Source organism: Ammodytes marinus (genome assembly GCF_949987685.1).
Source record: "Ammodytes marinus genome assembly, chromosome: 8".
Lineage (NCBI taxonomy): Eukaryota > Metazoa > Chordata > Actinopteri > Uranoscopiformes > Ammodytidae > Ammodytes > Ammodytes marinus.
Window position 1 is genome coordinate 19,213,122 of NC_137212.1, and position 20,408 is coordinate 19,233,529.

The 20,408-nt window shown below is 43.0% G+C and overlaps 1 protein-coding gene across 1 annotated transcript; it reads right to left on the reverse strand.

Moving 5' to 3' along the window:
- Nucleotides 1-580: 580 nt before the first annotated feature.
- Nucleotides 581-18,497, reverse strand: LOC307254429 (transducin-like enhancer protein 1; the record flags this gene model as incomplete). The annotated part of the gene is made up of 4 exons (XM_080032820.1): nt 18,099-18,497; nt 9,599-9,762; nt 1,165-1,228; nt 581-637 (listed from the first exon to the last, which is right to left on the reverse strand). The coding sequence occupies exons 1-4, from the start codon at nt 18,120-18,122 to the stop codon at nt 581-583; spliced, it is 309 nt and encodes a 102-aa protein (XP_079888946.1). The 5' UTR covers nt 18,123-18,497.
- Between the last annotated feature and the right edge of the window lie 1,911 nt (nt 18,498-20,408).

The window sequence follows — 20,408 nt, forward strand, 5'->3', positions numbered from 1 at the left end:
CTGTGAGGTGCCAAAGCTTTAACCTTAAAGGAACTTCTACACTGAGGAGGAAAATAAAGCAACAGCGAGCACACACACTACGTGAATGTGATCACACTAACCTTTAACAGTGTGGGAGGGAATGACTGACCAATAGTGGAACAGCAGTAACAACACTGTACAATTCAGAGGATAGAGCATAGTGCTACAACAGAAATTCTTACCATCATTATTCTATAACTGTTATCATAAATAATTTAATCTTTAGAACATCAAAAAATAATGAAAAAAAACCAACACCATTTCTGAGAGCCCAAGATGAAACTTTGTACAACCAGCAGACTACATACAGCCCAGTTAGTTCATTTACTATAACAAAAGACAACAGAAAACCTGCTTATATTCACATTCAAGGATCTAAAAGATGTACAGCATGGGTATGTAGGCATCTGTACAACTGTAATAGGTTACATACAGGCACGCAAAGATGAGCTTTGTTCGAAAAGTATCAAATATTTGAACCCTAAAAAAAAAAAAAAAAAAGTATGTCAAAAATAACAAATTTATACTTATTTTCACTTTGAAAAAGAATCCAAGGCTCTCAAATGTTAATCAGTCTCAGCACAATAAACCACTGACGCACTTGGTCTGAATTAAGCTGGGGAAATTTTTATGAACAATGTGATAGAAAAAAAGAAGAAAAAAAAGGCATGAATCACCCCACACATTGGATGCCAGTTTACAGCTTGGGAGTGTGTTTCTCTTCGGTATAAGCTTGGTTGGTATGTACCAATAGATTGTAAGGAATAGCTGTAATGGAAAAAGATGGATGGTATCCGATGTTGGCAGATGTTGACACACATTAGCCATATAGCAAAGTGTACATTATATCAGACACGAAAAGAAACACTTCCATGTTAAATGCTGTTTATTCTGCGGCCCAATAATGTGTGTGTGTGTGTGTGTGGTCTTGCATGTGGCTTTTGGTGGGTATTTTTTGGCAGCTGCTTGCAGATGAAAGGGATTCAGGGAACTTGGCACCGAACTACTTGTGAGCGAATGCAAAGAGACATGGTCTCTGTGTGTGTGCGTGCGTGTGTGCATGAGTGTGTGTGTGTGTGTGTGTGTGCGCGCATGTGTGTGTGTGTGTGTGTGTGTGTGCATGAATATGTGCGTGTGTCTCACCATAACGTAGTGTCTCTGGATCTCCGTCTTCTCTGTAGCCAGCTTCTCGCATTCCATTTTCAAACTGCAAGAGACAGAAGTGTGGACAAAAATAAAGGTTTAGTTTTGACCTGTATTCTTATCCTGAAATAAAAATACGCAACGCAATTAACAACATGACAACAAATTACTCCATACACCTTTCTCTCTCTCCGACACCCCATCCCTCCTCTGTCCTCCACTCTCACACTCAGTGGGGGAGTAGGGAGCGGGGGGACTGGGGTGCTGACAGTCCATTATCACCTCACAGCAGAGCAGAAAATAGACAAAGTCACGCTTGGAGCCTGAAACCTAGCCAAGACTGCAGGCAGGCAAATCCAAGGTGTCTCTCCCCTTTTTCCTCTGGATAATTTTCAATCCATCCACGTGCTGTTCCCATCCTCCTCATTTTGTTGCCACCCCAATTACCTGTCTGTCTGTCCCTCAGTCTGACCTTCCCCCTCTTGTCCAGCCTTCTACTTAAGTTCAACCCTCCTGTTTTAAGTGAGTCTAAAATGGCCAATTCTGTCCTGTTATGTAATAAATCTGCCTTTTTCAGTTTCAACTATCACTACTCTCTCTCCTTTTGTTCAGGGTTCAACCCGTGTCTCTTGCTCACACACACATCTCTGAAGTGATAGCAGCCAAACGCTGCTCTCCCATGTGTCCAATATTTCTGCCCATCCTGTGTGTCTGACTGTCGCTCCGAACACACACACACACAAACCAATTCCCGGTGTCCTCTAAAAAAAATGGATAATGCCATTGGCTGGATTTGCAAACACACACATACTTCCAATTATAAATGTGTTTGTATATCAGGTCCAAGCACACACACATACACCTCCCTTGTTACTACCTCTACAACTCTCTCTCTCTCCAACTCTCTCCCCCCCATCTCCCCTTCCCCTCCCTCCCCCCAGAGAGGCACTATATTTTAGGCCTTGGGCAGTATACGCCGACTTGTTTGCGGGCAGATAGATTGATGGTGGGGGGGTTGTGGGACATTGGAGGAGGGTGGTGGGTCGTTTGGCGGAGGAAAATTAGAATATGATTAATACCGCAACATTACCCCCGGCCTGCAACAGGTAATAACAGCCCCGTCCGCTTCTCTTCTCCAGCGCCGCGTGCACACACACACATAATTGACTCATTTATCATTGCCAGCCAGTCGAGGAGAAGAGGGGCGAGGGGAGGAGAGGGAGAGAAGCAGGACGGAGAGTGGGAGGTGGTGGTGGTGGTGTTGGGGGGGTTAGAGAGGATTAACCCCCCCCCCCCCCCCCTCCCTCCCTCCCCCATCACCCTATAGATTTTATTACAGTGGAATTGGCTCTCGGCAGAAGTCACTCACAGCTGGGCAGAGAACTAGTGCAACTGTGTGTGTGTGTGTGTGTGTGTGTGTGTGTGTGTGTGTGTGTGTGTGTGTGTGTGTGTGTGTGTGTGTGTATGGCTGACTGTGTGTGCTCATCAAACCAAGCCAGCATGAGCTTGGAGAAGCAAATAAATGAACACACACACACACACACACTATATTGATCGGCTTTGCTGTGATTGCTGTGGAATTCCTTTAAAATGTGTGCCGTGATTCAGACTGTAACTAAAGATTATTTTCACTAGCAATTAAATCAGTCAAATAAAGGATAAATTGCTCAAAAGAATTCATTCATTTTCTCTATCATTCATATCACTTTATCCACTATATATTTGAGCCCCTTGCATGATGTCTGACTACAAATGATAGTTAAAGAATGCATACTTTTATGTTATGAGATCATATTGATAGGACTCCCAGCAGGTCAGGGCATTTGTGTAGTTCAAAGTTTTGGAAAATGCCACATAAACCACCTTGACTTGTCCGATCTGTTTTTGGCAATTGAGCAGCAATCAAACAATAATAATAATTGATTGGATTTATATAGGGCTTTTCAAGGTACTCAAAGCGCTTTACAGGGTTCCAGGTTCAATTCGTTCACACACAGTCATACCGGTGGTGGTAAACTACGATAGTAGCCACAGTTGCCCTGGGGCAGACTGACAGAAGCGAGGCTACCATTCCGCGCCATCGGCCCCTCCGACCACCACCTCAAACATATAGCAGTCATACACATTCACACGAGGCAAGGTGGGTTAAGTGTCTTGCCCAGGGACACAACGACCATGACACAAGTGGCCGGGCGGGGATCGAACCGCCAACCCTAGGATCGTTGGCCAACCAGCTTAACCACCTGAGCCACAGTCGCCCAAACAAGCTTTTCAACAATACCATCAAAGAGAGGTAGGGGGAAACATAAATGTCTCTATACCTGAAGTCAGTCCTCTGCTTTTGAGCACAGCACTACAGAACAATAGCAGAGCTAATGTATACAAAGGAGTTTACAGGAAATACCCCAAGGTAGCACTTAGAAATAAATTATTACTATTATCTGCAAAATGGACTTGGAGGCATGAACCTAGATACTCGTGTGTGTGTGTGTGTGTGTGTGTGTGTGTGTGTGTGTGTGTGTGTGTGTGTGTGTGTGTGTGTGTGTGCGTACGTGCGTGTGTGTAGGAGCATAAAATAATTAGAGGAGGGGAGAGGAATATAAAGCAGGAAGGGGAGGAGAGGAGTGAGCAGGAAGTGGGTACGTTTTTCATGTTGAAATGATTGCCTGTAATAATTAGTGTTTGGCTCAGCACCATTTACTGAGAGAGAGAGAAAGAGAGACAGAGAGAGGGATGGAGAGAAGGTTTGTTGGATGAGAGAGAAAGACAGAAAAAAAACAAGATTGAGTGAGCGAGCAACAGTGAATAGACCAAAAGAAAAAGGGAGATACGACTGTGTGCGTGTCACGATGGGCTCGGTTCCTCCAATCTTTTCCTGGCGGTGACAGGAGATAAGATGATCAGCGCAAAATCTGCAGCATGCCAGCACTCAGACAGCTCTGTCAGTGCTGCATCGCTACTGAACACACACACACACACACACACACACACACTAAACCAACATGCTTATTACTGCACACACTGAGTGTGTGTAGTCACATAGAAACAAAACGCTCAAATGAGCACATATACTGCACACAACACATACACACTCCCCTTTTCTCACACAAAAAGCCATGATTACACACACACACACACACACACCACACACACACACTCTCTCTCTCTCTAAGGAGAGCGTACAGAGAGTGAAGCATCTAATTAAGCTCTTGCAGTTTGTAGAAATGTGCCGACTGCCTTTATAGTCTTAATGTTTGAAACTACTGGGTGTTGTAAAATGTCAACCCTTTCTTTTCCGGTGTTTGCTTTTTATTAACAATTCTTTAACTTTCACTGTTCCCACATTGATTATTTTACCAAAAGGAACTAAGATATTCTCAATATCTTTACTTTTTATATAAAAACACTTGCCGGTTGCTTTTGGTTGTTTGCGAATATTTTTAAGTGTTCATACAAGGATACAAATTCAAGAGAACATCAATTTTCTTTCCACAAAAAAGGCATCAATGTGAGCGGGACGCCAGAGACGTCCTTAAATGAGTTTGTATTTCAAAAGAAAATTAAACAAAAACAATTATCCCAATAAAATGCAGTGTTTTGATTAAATCAAAATAAGGAAATATGAACATAATCCTGACATGCTGCTACCAAGTCTGCTCTCACCATCGCTTGTTCTGCAGTCTGGGAGAGCCCAATGTTGTCGCTTGGCAAACAATCATCATAAGGGACAAAAGTGCGACACAAATAAGAGCTACAAGCCCTCCGCCCCCACACACACACACACACACACACAAATGGGAGCCATGTAGGGACTTCTCCTGTGTCGTGCCTTTACAGTGTCAGGACCATTTAGCCCGCCAGCCTCCAGGTATGTGACTGTTCACTTTACATCACATTAACTATTGATCAGCCCTTTCCTCTCTGCTCCACTGGAAAAACATTCAGCTTCGCTCCCAGTCTCTTCCCCTCTTTACACACACACATATACCCATATACCAAGGACCCACCCAACTTGACTGTGTGCTCTTTCATCAGCTCTCAAGGGTGTGTACACTAACACACACACAGGGATCACTCTGCACAATAGCAGGCCAACCTCACTTTAATGTCTGCTCTTTCATAAATGTTACACACACACACACACACACACACACACACACACACACACACACACACACACACACACACACACACACACACACACACACACACACACACACACACACACACACACACACACACACACACACACACACACACACACACACACACACACACACACACACACACACACACACACACACACACACACACACACACACACACACACACACACACACACACACACCAGGGAGAGGTTGTATCACACAGACTAACCCACAAATAAGATGTAGACCTAACTATAAACAGTTAACAAACCCTCAGCATTTCCTAAAGCAAATATAATTTGCTAATTTGATGAGTGACATACAGGCAGTTAAACATAGGGGAATCCTGACTATCTAATTATATCTGTATATCACATATTTCCAGGGTAAATGCACAGTCTTGCTGGAGAGTGGGAGATGTGTTTTTGAAGATATTTTAAATTCAGACCCCGCCTCCTTTATTCTGTGAGGTCAGGCCACGTTCTATAAGGAATGGATTTTATTAAATGATTGATTAATGATCCATTGTTCAGCCTAAAACATCTGAAAATGTCGACCAATAGTCGAGAACCTAAGGATATTAGATACTACTAGGTACTATAACCTATTTAATTTTCAATGAAATGTATGGCATTTTTACTTGAAGAAAAATACTCATCACCGATTAACCCGTGACATTTTTAAGCCGACACAAACGCACACTCTTTCAGGGTGTGTGAGGCAGGAGTTAGTACCGCTGTTAGGTAGCGATGAGTGGAGGGGCTCGTAAGTGATAAGTGGCAGCATGTTCACGGAAAGTGGAGAGCCTATCTTAACTCTGCAGACCACACTCACACGATGCATTATGACCGATATAGGGCTGTGTGTGTTTATAGAAAGAGAATTACAGTAATGAGAGCCCTGTGTCAGCATCTCCTCCAATCTTCCCTCAGTATGCTGATTACAGTCTGTTCAGACAGCACCAACACACACACACACACGATCAACCAATGACCCTTTAATTAATTAACCCTTCCCTTTCTTTAGTTTCCTTGGACATTTTTCTCAACCGTACATACCAACCATACACATGCCATATACACCAATTTAGAAACAGCCTACCACCCACCCATCCATTCTCCTGCCCACAGACACAAACACAGTTGCAACTCATCAGCTCTAATCCCTTCCCTCCGTCTCTTTCCTGCCGTTTAATCCAACATCTATCAGAATGCAGCCACCTTCTGCAGACAAAATACACAACTAAGCCCTGCTATTTCTGGACACACATCTATTTGTGTGCAAAGATAATTGGGGAGGCCCGTACGTGTGTGTATGTGTGTGTTAAGCACATGCATCAGATTTGGAGTAAGTCTGAATAAAGCCGCAGGTTTGTATCACTGTGGGTGTTCAGGACAAGTTTAGGTCCGGTTACACTAAAGGTTCTCTTGCCTCGTGGCCTGCCTGCTGTGGGACTAAACAAAGCCACTGTTAAATCCTACTGACTGCTATCTGTCTGGACTTCTCTAAAACTGCTGCCAAAGTGACTTTTCTTAGGTTACTAACACACCTTAGTTACATCATTATGCTAAGTGTCCAGTACAACAGTTAAATGTATGTTAAAGGAAAAGGTTTTATGACCTGAAAGTAGTGTACTATATGGCTCAAGGGAATACATATGTCATCAGAATAGGACTGGGCAATTTAAAAATGAATGAATTTGTCCTATATTGGGCTATTGCTTTTATCTAGTAACCTAATAACTTCCAGTTTATGTGGTATGGCAAATGCATGCAAAGTACCATAATGAAATTAATATTCAATGCAATAAAATGTCCCACTCTTGTGGTAGTAAACAAAACCCTATCACAAAGGTCTTCATTTGTTTTAGTTGGAAAGCGATTTGAGGCAAATTTGTCATTTGTGATTTTGGAATTCATAATTATTATCTTATTTCTGATGAATAATTGCAAAAGTTGGCAAATTGATAACACTATGTGATCATATCATTCCACATTGAAAGTCCATAAATCATAACACTGTATTAATGCCCAGTTTTTAATGGAAGATGCTCAAAATAAGTTGTTGCAATGTTGTTGCAGTGTCTCTGAAAAACACAATAGGAACAGCATATTTAATGCCATTTATAGACCATTAATCAACAACCATAACCAGTCATTCTAATTAACAGCTTCATACCTACCTGCAAGGTAACATTTGACAGATACAGTATGTAAAGAGACGTCTTCTAGAACATACAATCTGTTCCAATAATGACAGTAGCTATTGTCATGTGATATTGTTACAGTGTCAGTGTATTAATCTGCTGTCATTTTCTGCTCATGGAGCAGCATGAAAGAAGCTTTAAAAAAAATCTTCCCACAAACTAACCACACCTGCTAAACAGCGTGCTGTGCTAGTGAAACTGGAAGATGAAGATTGAATCACAAGCCTGCTCTTGCTCCAATCTTGTTCTTAATCCCATCATTCATTTATTGTTTATCCTGCTCTCTAGTTCTTCTCAGTACTGATTGTAATGATTGGCAATAGGGCGATGCTCCAGGTGTTTAGTAACATGATGAGGTGTAACGTTGAGCGGCTGCCAGGAGCTGATCACACAGTCCAAACCAACAGAGTCAGAGGTGACTCAAGTTCACCCAGTGGCTTGATTAGGTTAGTGCTATGCAAAACGTGGTTAACAGGAGTAGCAAAAATGCATTTTTTTTTGGGGGGGGGGGGGGGGGCCGTATTGATGTTGCAGCTTGAAGAAGTACAACTTTTTAAGTTGTGAAACTAACCATGGCAGTGTTTCCAAGCATTTGGAAATTAATTTGCACACTTGCTTGTATTTAATTGGGATAGTGTTACTGGATTGTGTTTTGGAGATGAATTGCTGGTGTCATATATATTAACCAGGGTATTAGACATAAAGCACATATGAACATCGGAAACACAATTACAGTACAATAACTCCTTTATTATTCGGTTCAAATAAAAACGTTTAAGTTTCACAATGACATACCTTTGCCATTACTGCGGACATAAAGTTATGAGTATATGCATATGACTGTTTGACCCAAACTAACACAGCTGTAGACACGTGTAAACTGGGCGATACAGCTTTATCAGCCTATGCACACTCCTGCGACAGTAATCAGTTTTCGGCAGACTATCAGGACAGCGCCTCATGCCTCAAGCCTTGGCACTTGCTTCCTGCATAACATTGGCAAAGTCCTTTCCATCTTGCTTCTACAAGCGATTCATCAAGTTTGTTGTGTTAAAGCTCCCAAAGCTGCACTCGGCTATTTTACCTTTTTCTACATTGAGGTTAAAATAACTAAGATTATACTTGTTATCCTCTTTGATATCCAATCCAGATATTTGGGTTAGTATTGAACTGTTATTCAATTCGGAGGATCGGATTGGTGCATTCCTTGTTTAAACATAGTCAAATGGTAATAACCTTCAATAATCAACAGGAGCCAAGTAGAAATATTCTGAAAAACAGCTCCTTACCCCTAGTCCTATTCCCATGAAAAAAAATCATGTATGCGTCAGTTCAGGCATTCTAGCCTCAGTGTTGGTTGGACTGTGAGTTTTGAGCTTGTGGTGAGCAGAACGGACAGACGGATAAGGAGTCGGACACACACACTTGTGGGTACAGGGAAGCAGCCATAGCCACAGGGGTTGTGGACAAGGGTGCTGTACAAAAGAAGGTTGAAGTGGGACAGAAAGGGAGGGAGGGGTGATTCTGGCCGGCTAAATCAAAGCAGGAGGAGAAGAGAGAAGTGAGCTCTCTGTGAAGGTGTGTCACGAGAACAGAGAAAGGAAGGAGAGAGAGAGAGAAGGCTGGGACTCCACAGTCAGCCCTAAATCCCACCGTCAAAAAGGCATTCTGGGCACATTCCTGCACATCAAGCACACCGGCAGACACTATTGCAAAAAGAGAAGCTTGGCTACAGTATATAATAAATACCCCTTTAATGGGCAAGGCAACTGTGCAAAGTATGTGGTGTGGTGTGCATGTACACCAGTAAGACAAGGTAGCACAAATGTGTCACCTTGCAAAACCTTTGCCACAACTCAACACACAGTCATCATCGGACAACAACACTCACTGCATTGGTAAATCCCAAGCAATAGCACATTCCTGGTACATCATTTGTAATGTGAATGGGCTTATTCTATGAAATACTTTACCTCTCAGTCAGGAGTGCTCAGAAACAAAAGCAAAACAAAAAGGTGAGGGGGAAAAACACCAGCACACAAACTATATATAAAAAATAAAAAAATCCATAAACACCCACCTGTGGTACTGGGTCTGAAGGAACTGAAACTCCTCCTTAATGCGGTCCAGGGTTTCTGGGTAGGTGAGTTTCAGGGACTGGGGTTGTCCCGATGCGGCCGCGGCTGCTGCTGCTGCCGCTGCCACCACTGAGGCGGAGGACCCCGGGGGTGGCTGCAGAGGTGCCTGTGGAGAGAGAGAGAGGACACAAGCCAAACTTTAGGTAATCTGACGGGTAGATAAGATGGGTTAGTTAGGACCCCTCCACCAACCCCTGTGCTTTTAGTCTCCCCAATCGCTGCAGGGTTCAGAGCAATTAGGAGACTATACAACTGTAGTGGTAATGCTGCGGGACAGGCAGACAAAAGGGGGCTGAGAGCTGGACGAGGAGGGTGGCGGGCGGGGGGTGTCCCTCTGTCAGTCCGTTTGGCTCTTTGTCAAAATAAGAGTGCAGAGGGGCCCAGGATATCAGCTTCACCATGCTTGAGTATGATGCTGAGGTTAAGTGATCATAACATACAGTAATTCTTCCTCTTAGAAAAACACAGACTATGGTTTAAATGTGGCTTGGCTATGGTGAGTAGTAGTCTATTAAACCCAGTGGTTAGTTTATTATAAGGCCAAAGTCACGTTTTCACCTTTTGCTGTTTTTCCAGCCTGTGATGCAAAGTGTAAAGATTGGAGGGTTGTGGGAAGACAAAGTAAGATGTGAAAACACGTAGGATTGCCTGATCTGATAGAGGAAACCACAAACAGTAAAAAGGCCAATTCCCTGCACATGTTTCCATAGAATGGTTACAGGAAAAACTACTTTTTCTCCGATATGCATCGTAAATAAACGTAGCTCTTTATTATACATTGCTCCATACAGGTATGTTTTTTATAGAGCCACTTTGGACGTCATGAAACAATACTAAGGGTAAGTGGACTGGACATTGACATAGGAGCACATTTTTCTTTCCATCTTTGTCGCTCCCTATGTGAGGTATGTCTTCCACTTCCCACCTAGTTATTCTGCTTATCCTGTCCCTTCCCTATTATGCTTGTCTCTTTTAATAATGTCCCAATGCCCTCAGAACACATATCCAAAGACTTTTGGTAGGTTCAAATACATTGGGCTATACTTTTAAATGTGATAATGTTAAAATGATTGAGCTCCATCAACTTTAATTCTACCTGGCTCAGGCTTTTTGAAGACCCTGCATGATAAAAAAAAATGTTTGTTAGGTTAATAATCATAAACGCTAAAAGATGTACTTTTCCTGCTAAATAGCCAAAGTAAAAAAAACAGCAGGCATACATGTGGGTAGCCCTGTTGACAGCAGTAAATAAGAATTTTAATAAAATAATTAAATACAAACATAGAAAAATAATCTCACGCCGTGATGTCCTACACATCAACCATCAGATGTTTCAGCATGCGAAACGTTATCAAAAGACAAGCCAGCAACAGAGCAGAGCAGAGCAGAGAGAGAGAGAGGCTGAAGGAACATATACATATAATATGGATGAGAGTTGCAAGTGTCAAAGTTGGAAATGTACAGGAGGAGCAGTAGGAAAAGCCCGAGAATCAGTTTCTTGAAAGTGCTGGTTATAAGAAAGAAGAAAAAATAGAAAGAAAGGGGAACACGAGCTAGGAAAGGAAAGGAAATGAAAAAAAAGAAGATAGGAGAGGGGCTGTGGCCTCATTGTTCCCCTTTCTAACAAGCTGCTCTCAATCTGTCGGCCAGATCCCCTCTCCTAGAGCACAGACAGCCACACACACCCTTTTTCCTTTACACAAAAACCCACTATTACAAACACACTCACATAAATACACAAGCCATTTTGTCAGCCGTACTCACACATACACACTCCCCTTTTCTTACACAAAAAGCCATGATCTCACACAGACACACACACACACACACACACACAGAGCAATTACTCTTCACAGGGGGGGAAAAAGAGCACCAAGGCCATTTTATATGAGGATGGAAGGAGAAATAAAGAGGTGTCCATCCTTCTTCTGTTTTCTTTTCTATTTTCATCCCTCTTTTAATTTTTGTTTTTAACATATCAGAGCAATAAACTCAGAAAAGAGTCGATATATTTTCTGATGTTCAAGAGAACAACAATTATTTTGATCTTTTTTTGAGGGGGGTGGGGGGTGTAAAAGAAACAAATGTGTCTCTGCTGGCTCGGCTGCTAAAGACCTTACACACCTTTTTCCTACTATATGATCCCCTGCTTTTAGTCAGTCCCAACTTCTGATCTGGCAAACAGCAGAGCAGGCTTTTAGTGAAGAGTCTGACCCCGTGACCTCTGGGTATGGATCAAGGCTGCGGTCCTTCATCTGATAATCCTACACTCAGTTATTCCCTTCCTCTTGGCCGTGTCCTACCTCGAAAGCAAACAAGAGACATGCCGTCTGCCCTTGAACAAAGCTTACATAGACTGAAAATTGCCGTTACACAATTACAGGCTGGAGCTTTCTGAGGCTCTCGGAACTGTAAAGTCGGGTTTCCTTAATACTGAGGAAGGATTGTTGAGGATGGATGGCAGGGGTAAGGAAAGCTTAACTCCGATATGATTAGAGAATTATAGAGATCATCTGATTACTCAACTGGTTAGATAAATGCACGCTGCTGTGACCTCTTCCTTTCCATAATGCCAGCTGAGAAGATACTTACATTACGGGTTTGAGGCCACCTATTGCACAAGCCCCATGATGAAAGACCAGACATGACCGTGTTACATCAGATGTATAGGTGTGTACACACACACGCTAAAACTAATCCCTCTCTTAGCCCTGGAAGGCCTAAGTCAATTGCAATGATTAAATGAGGACCTGACAATAAGGGGATGAGAGAGAGAGAGAAAGAGCGAGAGAGCGCACGTTAACGAGTCATCTATAGGAAATAAATTATTTAAATCAGATTTCGTATCCCTTTCGTGGGAAAGGATAGAAAAAAAACCCAATAGGGCCATTTTAAATACGGTAGCTAGCTGGTAAGAAACAGCTGAACAAAAAGCCATTAGGCTATATTCTCTGCAGACAGTATATCCACGGTCGTATACCAAAACCCAAGAATGCAAAAACACATACCCATAGGCACTAACAAATGAATGCACGTGACATAATGTTGTGGAAAAACAGTAAGTGTGCACACAAAATAAATTCTGATGTGGAATTGAAATAATTTCTGTTTTCATTTCAGTTACCTCTAATTACACCGCACGCAACAAACCACTATGACCTCATTTCCTTGCCTTAACCCCCTACTATAAAAAAAAACATGTGCGCACACACACTCGCCAGACTGAACACCCACACATGCCCACAACAAACACTAAGTGGATGTGTGCACAATGCAGTTTACCACAAATATTTACAAGCACACATGTAGGCTACTTTATTGTAGTGACACATTTCTGAAGCTCCTATGTCAATGGGAATCAGAAAAGATCGGTCTCAATCCTTACAAGCCATACTGACTGACCAACAGTGATATATACATTGCTAATGGAGCTGGAATGGGTCCAATGTAATGATGTGGTCGTGTAACCATGGGAATATTTGGTTCACTTATAGGAATAGCATACTCCTTTATGTGTTCTTTATACCGTTTCAAAGGATGGGGGAGGGTTTTTTTTTTATCCCATACTGTGTTCCTCATACATTTCTGAGCACTAATAACTCAACATATAATTTGGCCTGTCAATATATAAAAAAAGGCTAAATCTACTTTGAGCTAAATGCTAATATCTAAGCAGGTAGTCTATAATGTTTAGTACCATTTTAAAATATCTTAGTTCAGTGTGTTAGCATGCTAACATTCGCTACTTAGCACTAACCTACAGCTAATTGGAATATCATTCATTAGATGCGTTTGGTCATAAAAGTTTTTGATGATGGCACTAGATGAAGTCAGGGGATCACATAAATTATTCAAAATAATCCCGAGGGCAACATGAACGTCTAACCATTTTTATTGCCCTCCATTTAATAGGCCTATAGTTGTCCAGACATTTAACTACAAACCACATATGTGGACCTCATGGTGGCGAAGTCAGGAGATCATAACAGCCAATTGGATTTAATGCCTGGGAATCATGTCAGTCTGTACAAATAAAGCTTATTCCAACTAAAAGTTGTTTAGATATTTTGCTTTTGATTGAAGAGGTGGATCGATTGACTCATTGCCATCCCCAGGGTCAAGCCGCTAGCACAGCTATAAAAAAAAGTACCATGGTGCCAAATGTTTAGATTACAGTATATTTGTTTAATCTGAGTTTGATCTCTCTGTCTATCTGCTTCAGTTTGGGAAGATGCTTTGCTGATGCCTCCCCTTCATATAGCTCGGCCCATTAGTCAAGCCACTAATTACACTGCTTACCAACAGAGTCGATCAACAGAGTAAACACCCACCAAGCGTTCCCTCTCTTCCCCTCTATCATCCAACTTCTGCTAAGGACGCGGTGATAGTAGGTCTATTCCACAATGTGTATATCCATCAAACACGCCTTAAACCTACCTCCCCATTTCTGTGAGCCATGAAACATGTCAATACGGCTGTCTTGTCTCAAAAGCATTTGAAGGTAAAGCTTCTTATATAGAAAATATTTCAAACATGTCAACATTCAGCTGTGATTTGCATTGTTAAATCAGCTTTCAGTTGGGAAGAAAAGACACAGGTTCCTTCTCCCCCCCACACACACACACCTCCCCAGCCTCCACCTTAAATCAAATGGCTAACTGCTTGGCTCTGTGCTGCAGAAACGTGCTGGTAATCTCTCAATGATTCCTGCACTTAGAGGGGAGGGGCTGCCAGGCACCTGTTTCATTAGCGCTGCACATCTTTCTTTCTCAGTTTTTTTCCCTCCCGACCCCCTCTACCTCCTCATTCGTCTCTCGTGCCTCCCGCAAGCCTCGTTATTCAAATTTCCCTGCTGTCAGCCCACATTAGCGAAGCGCCACAGTTTGCCTGTCAGCTGGCTTAATTGCTGGAGGTGCATTCTTTTATTAACCCCCCCCCCCCCCGCCCCCTTACGCTCGTTTGTTCCTTCCACCGAAACGCGGCTCCACAACAGCTTGTGTAAACCTGAGATCCCCATCAGCCTCTTCTCCTTCATTTTATTCTGCCTTTTCTTTCTCTCTCTCTCTCTCTCTCTCTCTCCATCTAATCGGCAGCTAAGAAAAGCAGGCAAGCTCCTGATCGATGGCCACACTCACCACTGGACAACAGTGGTGATAAAGAGCTAAGAGCATGCTAGGACTAGGGGAAGTGGAGGCTGGCTTTCATGCTAGCTCAGGATGCCATAGAAGAGAAGACCTCATCTCAGTCACATGTTCAAAAGTACTCTCCAAAAGACAAAAGCCTAAGTCTACTTCCTGTACGGCACTTCCTGGATATCAATCCATAAAGACGCCCTCCTTGATGAGGATGGAATGATGAGAGGAGATGCATAGATGAAGATGTAGGCCATGGTTGGTCACACTTAGTAAGTTGAAAGAACTCTTTTGTCTCCCTTTAATAATAAATTACATTTCTTTATGTCCCCCAAATTCCGAAGAATGTCTACTAGCTCCCTATTGCCATTATGAAACTGAACTGTGAGTTTTAGGTTGGCCACTACTCCTATATTAAGGGGCAGATCTAATTAAGATTGTTTTAACCAAAATAAAGAGCTTAACAAATAATGAAACTATAAACTATCAATGGAAAAGTAAAGATAAGAGTCGGGAAAGTTGCGAGTGTTTAGCATTGGCTAATAATGGCTTTTTTTTTTAAATGGCATTGCAATCATTTTACTTGTAAATCAGTTAAATGCTTAAACAATGGGTTGTTTTTAAAGTACAGATGAACCGTCACACAGTTTAGGTGACGCTAACACATTTTATAGATCTATGAGATGAGATGTCTTACATGCTGCGGTCTGTGGTTTGAAAAACAAGTTCATTGGCAACATTAACAATTGACAATGGAATTGCGGACTTTCCAATTGCTTCAGTTTTTACAGTTCTTAAATCTATGGGGATGATGCTAGATACAATGAGCTTTCAGATAGGCCTTTGGGACAAGCTAGAGCAACAACAGTCAGACGAGTCGTTCATAAACCCAGTTCAACTGTATTAACTAAACCTAATCATTTGGAAGAAAAGATAAGGGCAAACCCACCCCAAAAGAAGTAGCTCTGAAAAATCCAATCAATGTTTACAATGAACATGCCTTGGCTGCAACCAAATCAGTGGTTTAGATTATATGAACATGACACCTTTATAGAAGTAGTCAGATCACTGTCTGTCCCGATAGATTATTAAATATAAGTATATGATTGGTGGCCTTATCTACAACAATGTAACCAAGGTTCTCCCACAGTAGTAGCCTCTTAACAAACCCCTGCCCCCAACCAAGGGCATTGTTCAGGATAAAATGGTTTGTTGAGGACTGTTGTTTCTGTGTGACCTTTGAGTGGTTTGGATCTCTGATCATCACTCACTGATAATTCTATAGTCTCCCATTGATCAAATGTGGTCTGTTAAAAGGAAGATCTTTAAAAACAATGATGTAAGACTAATGGGATTTAGGACGGCCATGTTAAGTATAGTTAAGGTAAGTGCTGCATTTAGTCAGTAAATAAACCTGTGCAAGATGTGTTATAAGACTGATTCAAACCTGTATGCTGCTGTGTGAATTACAGTGAACAAAGTCTGTTGGGTGCATCTCCAGATAACGGAACAAGTGTGAAAGTAATGAAGCAGTTCATTTCAAGTATCATTTGATGAATAAATAACTATAGATTAGTCACCATGTTTCTATAATAAATGGGCCACATCCTTCACAGCAGACCAGTATCCAGTGATGACAGGTTACTGCCAGCCCAGCATTTCAGAGATTAAACGGTTTGCTGCGCTGAGTGGCCCTTCACTCTAAGGTGCAAACAAGAGCCACACCGATGGTCAATGAGACTTGCTTGGGGACGGCTGTCTCACATGGTCCTGTTGAGATGTGTGTGTGTGTGGGGGGGAGGAGGGGGGGGGGGGGGTGGTTGAAATGAAACAGGGCCGCGGTGCTGGGCCTAAACATTCCACCCAGACCCGCCGCAGTCTGCTCCCCTCACCCTGGGACGCCTGCCCATACATTAAGATGTGGTTTGGAGCTCTCACAGGAACACAGTGAGGGGAGGCTGGATGAGAGGGATTGGGTTTACAGAGCAAACCACAGACCCACAGTCCTGCCTTCCTGCAGTCAGCTATACTACATACACAGCTGCTTTCGTGTGTGTGTGTGTGTGTGTGTGTGTGTGTGTGTGTGTGTGTGTGTGTCATGATATGTGCTGTATGTTTAGAGGGACCCCTTCATCACTCACAGGAAGTGCGAGCGGAAATAAAAGTAACAACGCATGATGGTAGTGCAATTTAAGCGTTATTATGCAAAGCTACAAAAATGAAAGCAATGTGTGTCCTTTTGGGTCCTCACATTCTCATGAAGTTATACGTCACAGTATAACTGTACTTAATCTGGTATCAATGCATGGGACATGAATGTCAAAACATTGTCTGTGAGGGGTGGGGGTTGCATGGTGGCATGGCTGAGGGATGGAGATGAGGGTTAGGCAAATGAGCAGGTCTTAATTGATACTTCACACAGCTGGAGGACCAGTGTTTATGCATTTCAGTCAGCTCGAAAGCTCTCCACCTAACTAAAACAAATTAAAGCCACGCAGCACAAATATCGCTTATAACCTTGCTGAGATCTATTGCAAAACACAGAGAGCATACCAATTTCTTTTGCATTTTTACAGACACGTTATTAGCTATCATTGAATATGTTTGGTCATTTTTTTTTGCTTCTTACAAGATGGACGGATTCTAGTTTTCAGTCTATCAACACAGTTAGCCAGGATGTGATTGAATAAATAAAAAGCAAAGCTGATTTTTGGTTTTGTTTTGTGGAAAATGAGTGGCACTTGAGAAGGGCACACCATTGAGAGGTGTCAACAAGCCAAGCTGACTCACCCACCCCCTCACCCCTCCACAGCCTATGAGGGAGGAAGGGACACACACACACTTCATCATCTGGGTCAACTCCACAACAGTATGGAAATTGCAGCAGGCTCCATGTTTCCAAACTGGTGGTGGTGGCCACCAAGGACACGAGATTCTCACACACACAGCAAAGTTGGACGTTGTTTTAAAAAGGTGGGCTTCGACTCACTAAACCCCTGCTGAAAGCAATATGCCTGACCTTCACAAGACAAAGATTACACAGGGCGTTGATATAAAGGCAAACAAGAGGTTATGTTAGCTTATTGAGTAGTATCGTATTTCTCCCCTCAAAGCAGTCCCCGGAAATACACTGTAATGATGACAAAGACAAACAATTTCGGCTTATACTTTCTTAATTGAGGCTCGTTGTGGTTTAAAATCAACATAGTGTGTATTAAAGACATCTTATATGCAAAAGAGGCTTGGAAACACTAATATAACCTCGTTAAACGCGTGCGTACGGTTACACAGTAGCGTATAGCCTACTTACCGGTGGTCGGTTTTGAGGAAACATTGTAGCCGCCGACTTGTGTGTCTCTCCGTTTGCGTTTTATTTCGTCCTCCTTCCTTCCTTCTCCCTTTTGGGGCGGAAAGCTTCGTCGAGAAATAAGAGCAGCCGATGTACTATCGTTGGGTCTTAGAGAGGCATTTGGCCCGGTTTCAAAGGCAATGGCAAAGCTAGTCTCGGCTCGCTCATTCCTCGCTCCAAGACTCCTTTGTTCTGGGTTATATCTCCAACCCCAAACCGCACCGCACTCGACGCCTAGGCTAGTCAGGACCGGGGAGAGAGGACAGGAGAAACACCCGGTCCTCGGGAGCTTTTTTTCTTCCTTAAGTCCTCAACTTCGCGCTTCCACCAATTTGCAATATTGCAATTGGTTTCCCTCACCCGGTGTGTCTCCGCCGTCTGTAGCGTACAGGCCAAAGAGGAGGGAGGGTGGGGTGGTGTTGTTGGGGGGGAGAAAATGTGGTTTGCTTGTGGCTTTCGGAGACGGACACACCACCGGCACATTCAATGCAGCCGCAGCCTCTTTTGTCTCGCTCGTTGGCCTGCACTCTTTTCACACAACACTCCCAGTCCCTCGCTTCTCCCACTCCCCCCTTCTCTGATCCTCAATGGGACATAACATATGAGTAGCTTTCTTTAAGGAGGGGAGAGGGGGGTCGGGGGTCCTAAAGACACAGTCTACTGCTTTCGCCCGCAGTTGTTTCATCAAAATTAATAACCCAATGATTTTTTTAACTTACATACAAAATATGTATTATCTACCACCCCCCCCCCCACACACACACACACACACACTGGGCAAACAGAATATCAACCCATTCACACAAATGCCTGTTCTACAAATAACCTGATGGTATTTGCAAAAGAGCCTTTTATCTTGTGTTATCGTTTCATTGGGTTCATCCTCATACACACATAATATTGCAAATCTATATCATTATCCACGAAGCCTTATTATGATATTTTAATGTGTATATATACAGTATAAAAATAATTAACATTTTCTTGAGAAAGAAGGGGTTCAGACGAAGTGTTCCGTGATTGAATGAAATCTCCACGTGGGGCTCGGTCTCGGCACGGTAAACACTGGTAAAAGCAGCCAATGACTATTGAGAGCACCCACGTGGGGCGCACTGACCCTTTGCTGATTGGTGGGCGCAGGTAGCCCAAAGCCTCGCACGTCAATCAAGCAGGCTACAACCGCTCTGTGAGGTTAACCCTTTCCTGGGTACAGGGAGTTGGGGGTGATTGAGAATGTGAGGAGTTGTGTGGTGGCTGGCTGTATCAAGATTCAGTGGTTTTCCTTTTGCTCCCCACAAATGCTTTGACGGGCAATGAAAAATCTTGCATTTCCCCCCATTTTGTCCTTGTTGGTGTGGAAATGAATAGACTTTTGCTCTGACTTCTGCATCATCCTGCTTATTCCTATGTCAACAATTCATCATGACCACAGGGAACTGACCACACTTGAAAAGAGCAAATAGATCCAAATACGAGCCAAAGAAGGCGAAAGAGCCCACAGAAATACAATAGGGATAATGCTGCAATGCTTGCTCGGCTCTATATTGACTGTGCACATGTTGTTGGTACCTGCAGGAGAATTATTCTGGAGACGAAGAACGAAATGGTGGAAAAATTGGTATTCTGGTGGCACGACCCCTTTGGCAGGGCTCATAATTAGAGAGAGAGAGAGAGAGAGATATTGAAAAAGCAATTTCTGACAGTGGAAATCACAACCTGCCAGAGGTGGAGTTGGAAAATATAGATGTGTGTGTTTGTGTGTGTGTGTGTGTGTGTGTGTGTGTGTGTGTGTGTGTGTGTGTGTGTGTGTGTGTGTGTGTGTGTAGAAGAGAGAGAGAAAAGGCAGGGGGAGGGAGGGAAGGAGGAGGAAGAGAATAAAGGATGAAGGACAGCGGGGGGGATGCTGAGAAAGACGAGCCAGTAGGAGGGTTACAGATTGAACGAGAGGGAGAGTGCACACGGGTGATGAAAAAAAAGTGTGTCTGTGTGTGTGTGTGCCTTTTGAATGTGCGTATTGTGTGTGTGTGTGCCTTTTGAATGTGCGTATTGTGTGTGTATGTGTGGGGTGTATATGTGTGTGTGCGTCTGTGTGTTGTGCAGACAAGTGAGGGAATGAAAAAGAGCGAGAGAAAGGGGGCGGGGGAGAGCAAGTGGGGAGAGTGGAGAGGGAAGGAGAGAAAGAGGGGAAGAGAGAGAGAGAGAGAGAAAAAGAAAGAAAGATTTTATTGCCATTTTTTCCCATGAATTTTAATGCACAGCACTGGTCTCCCT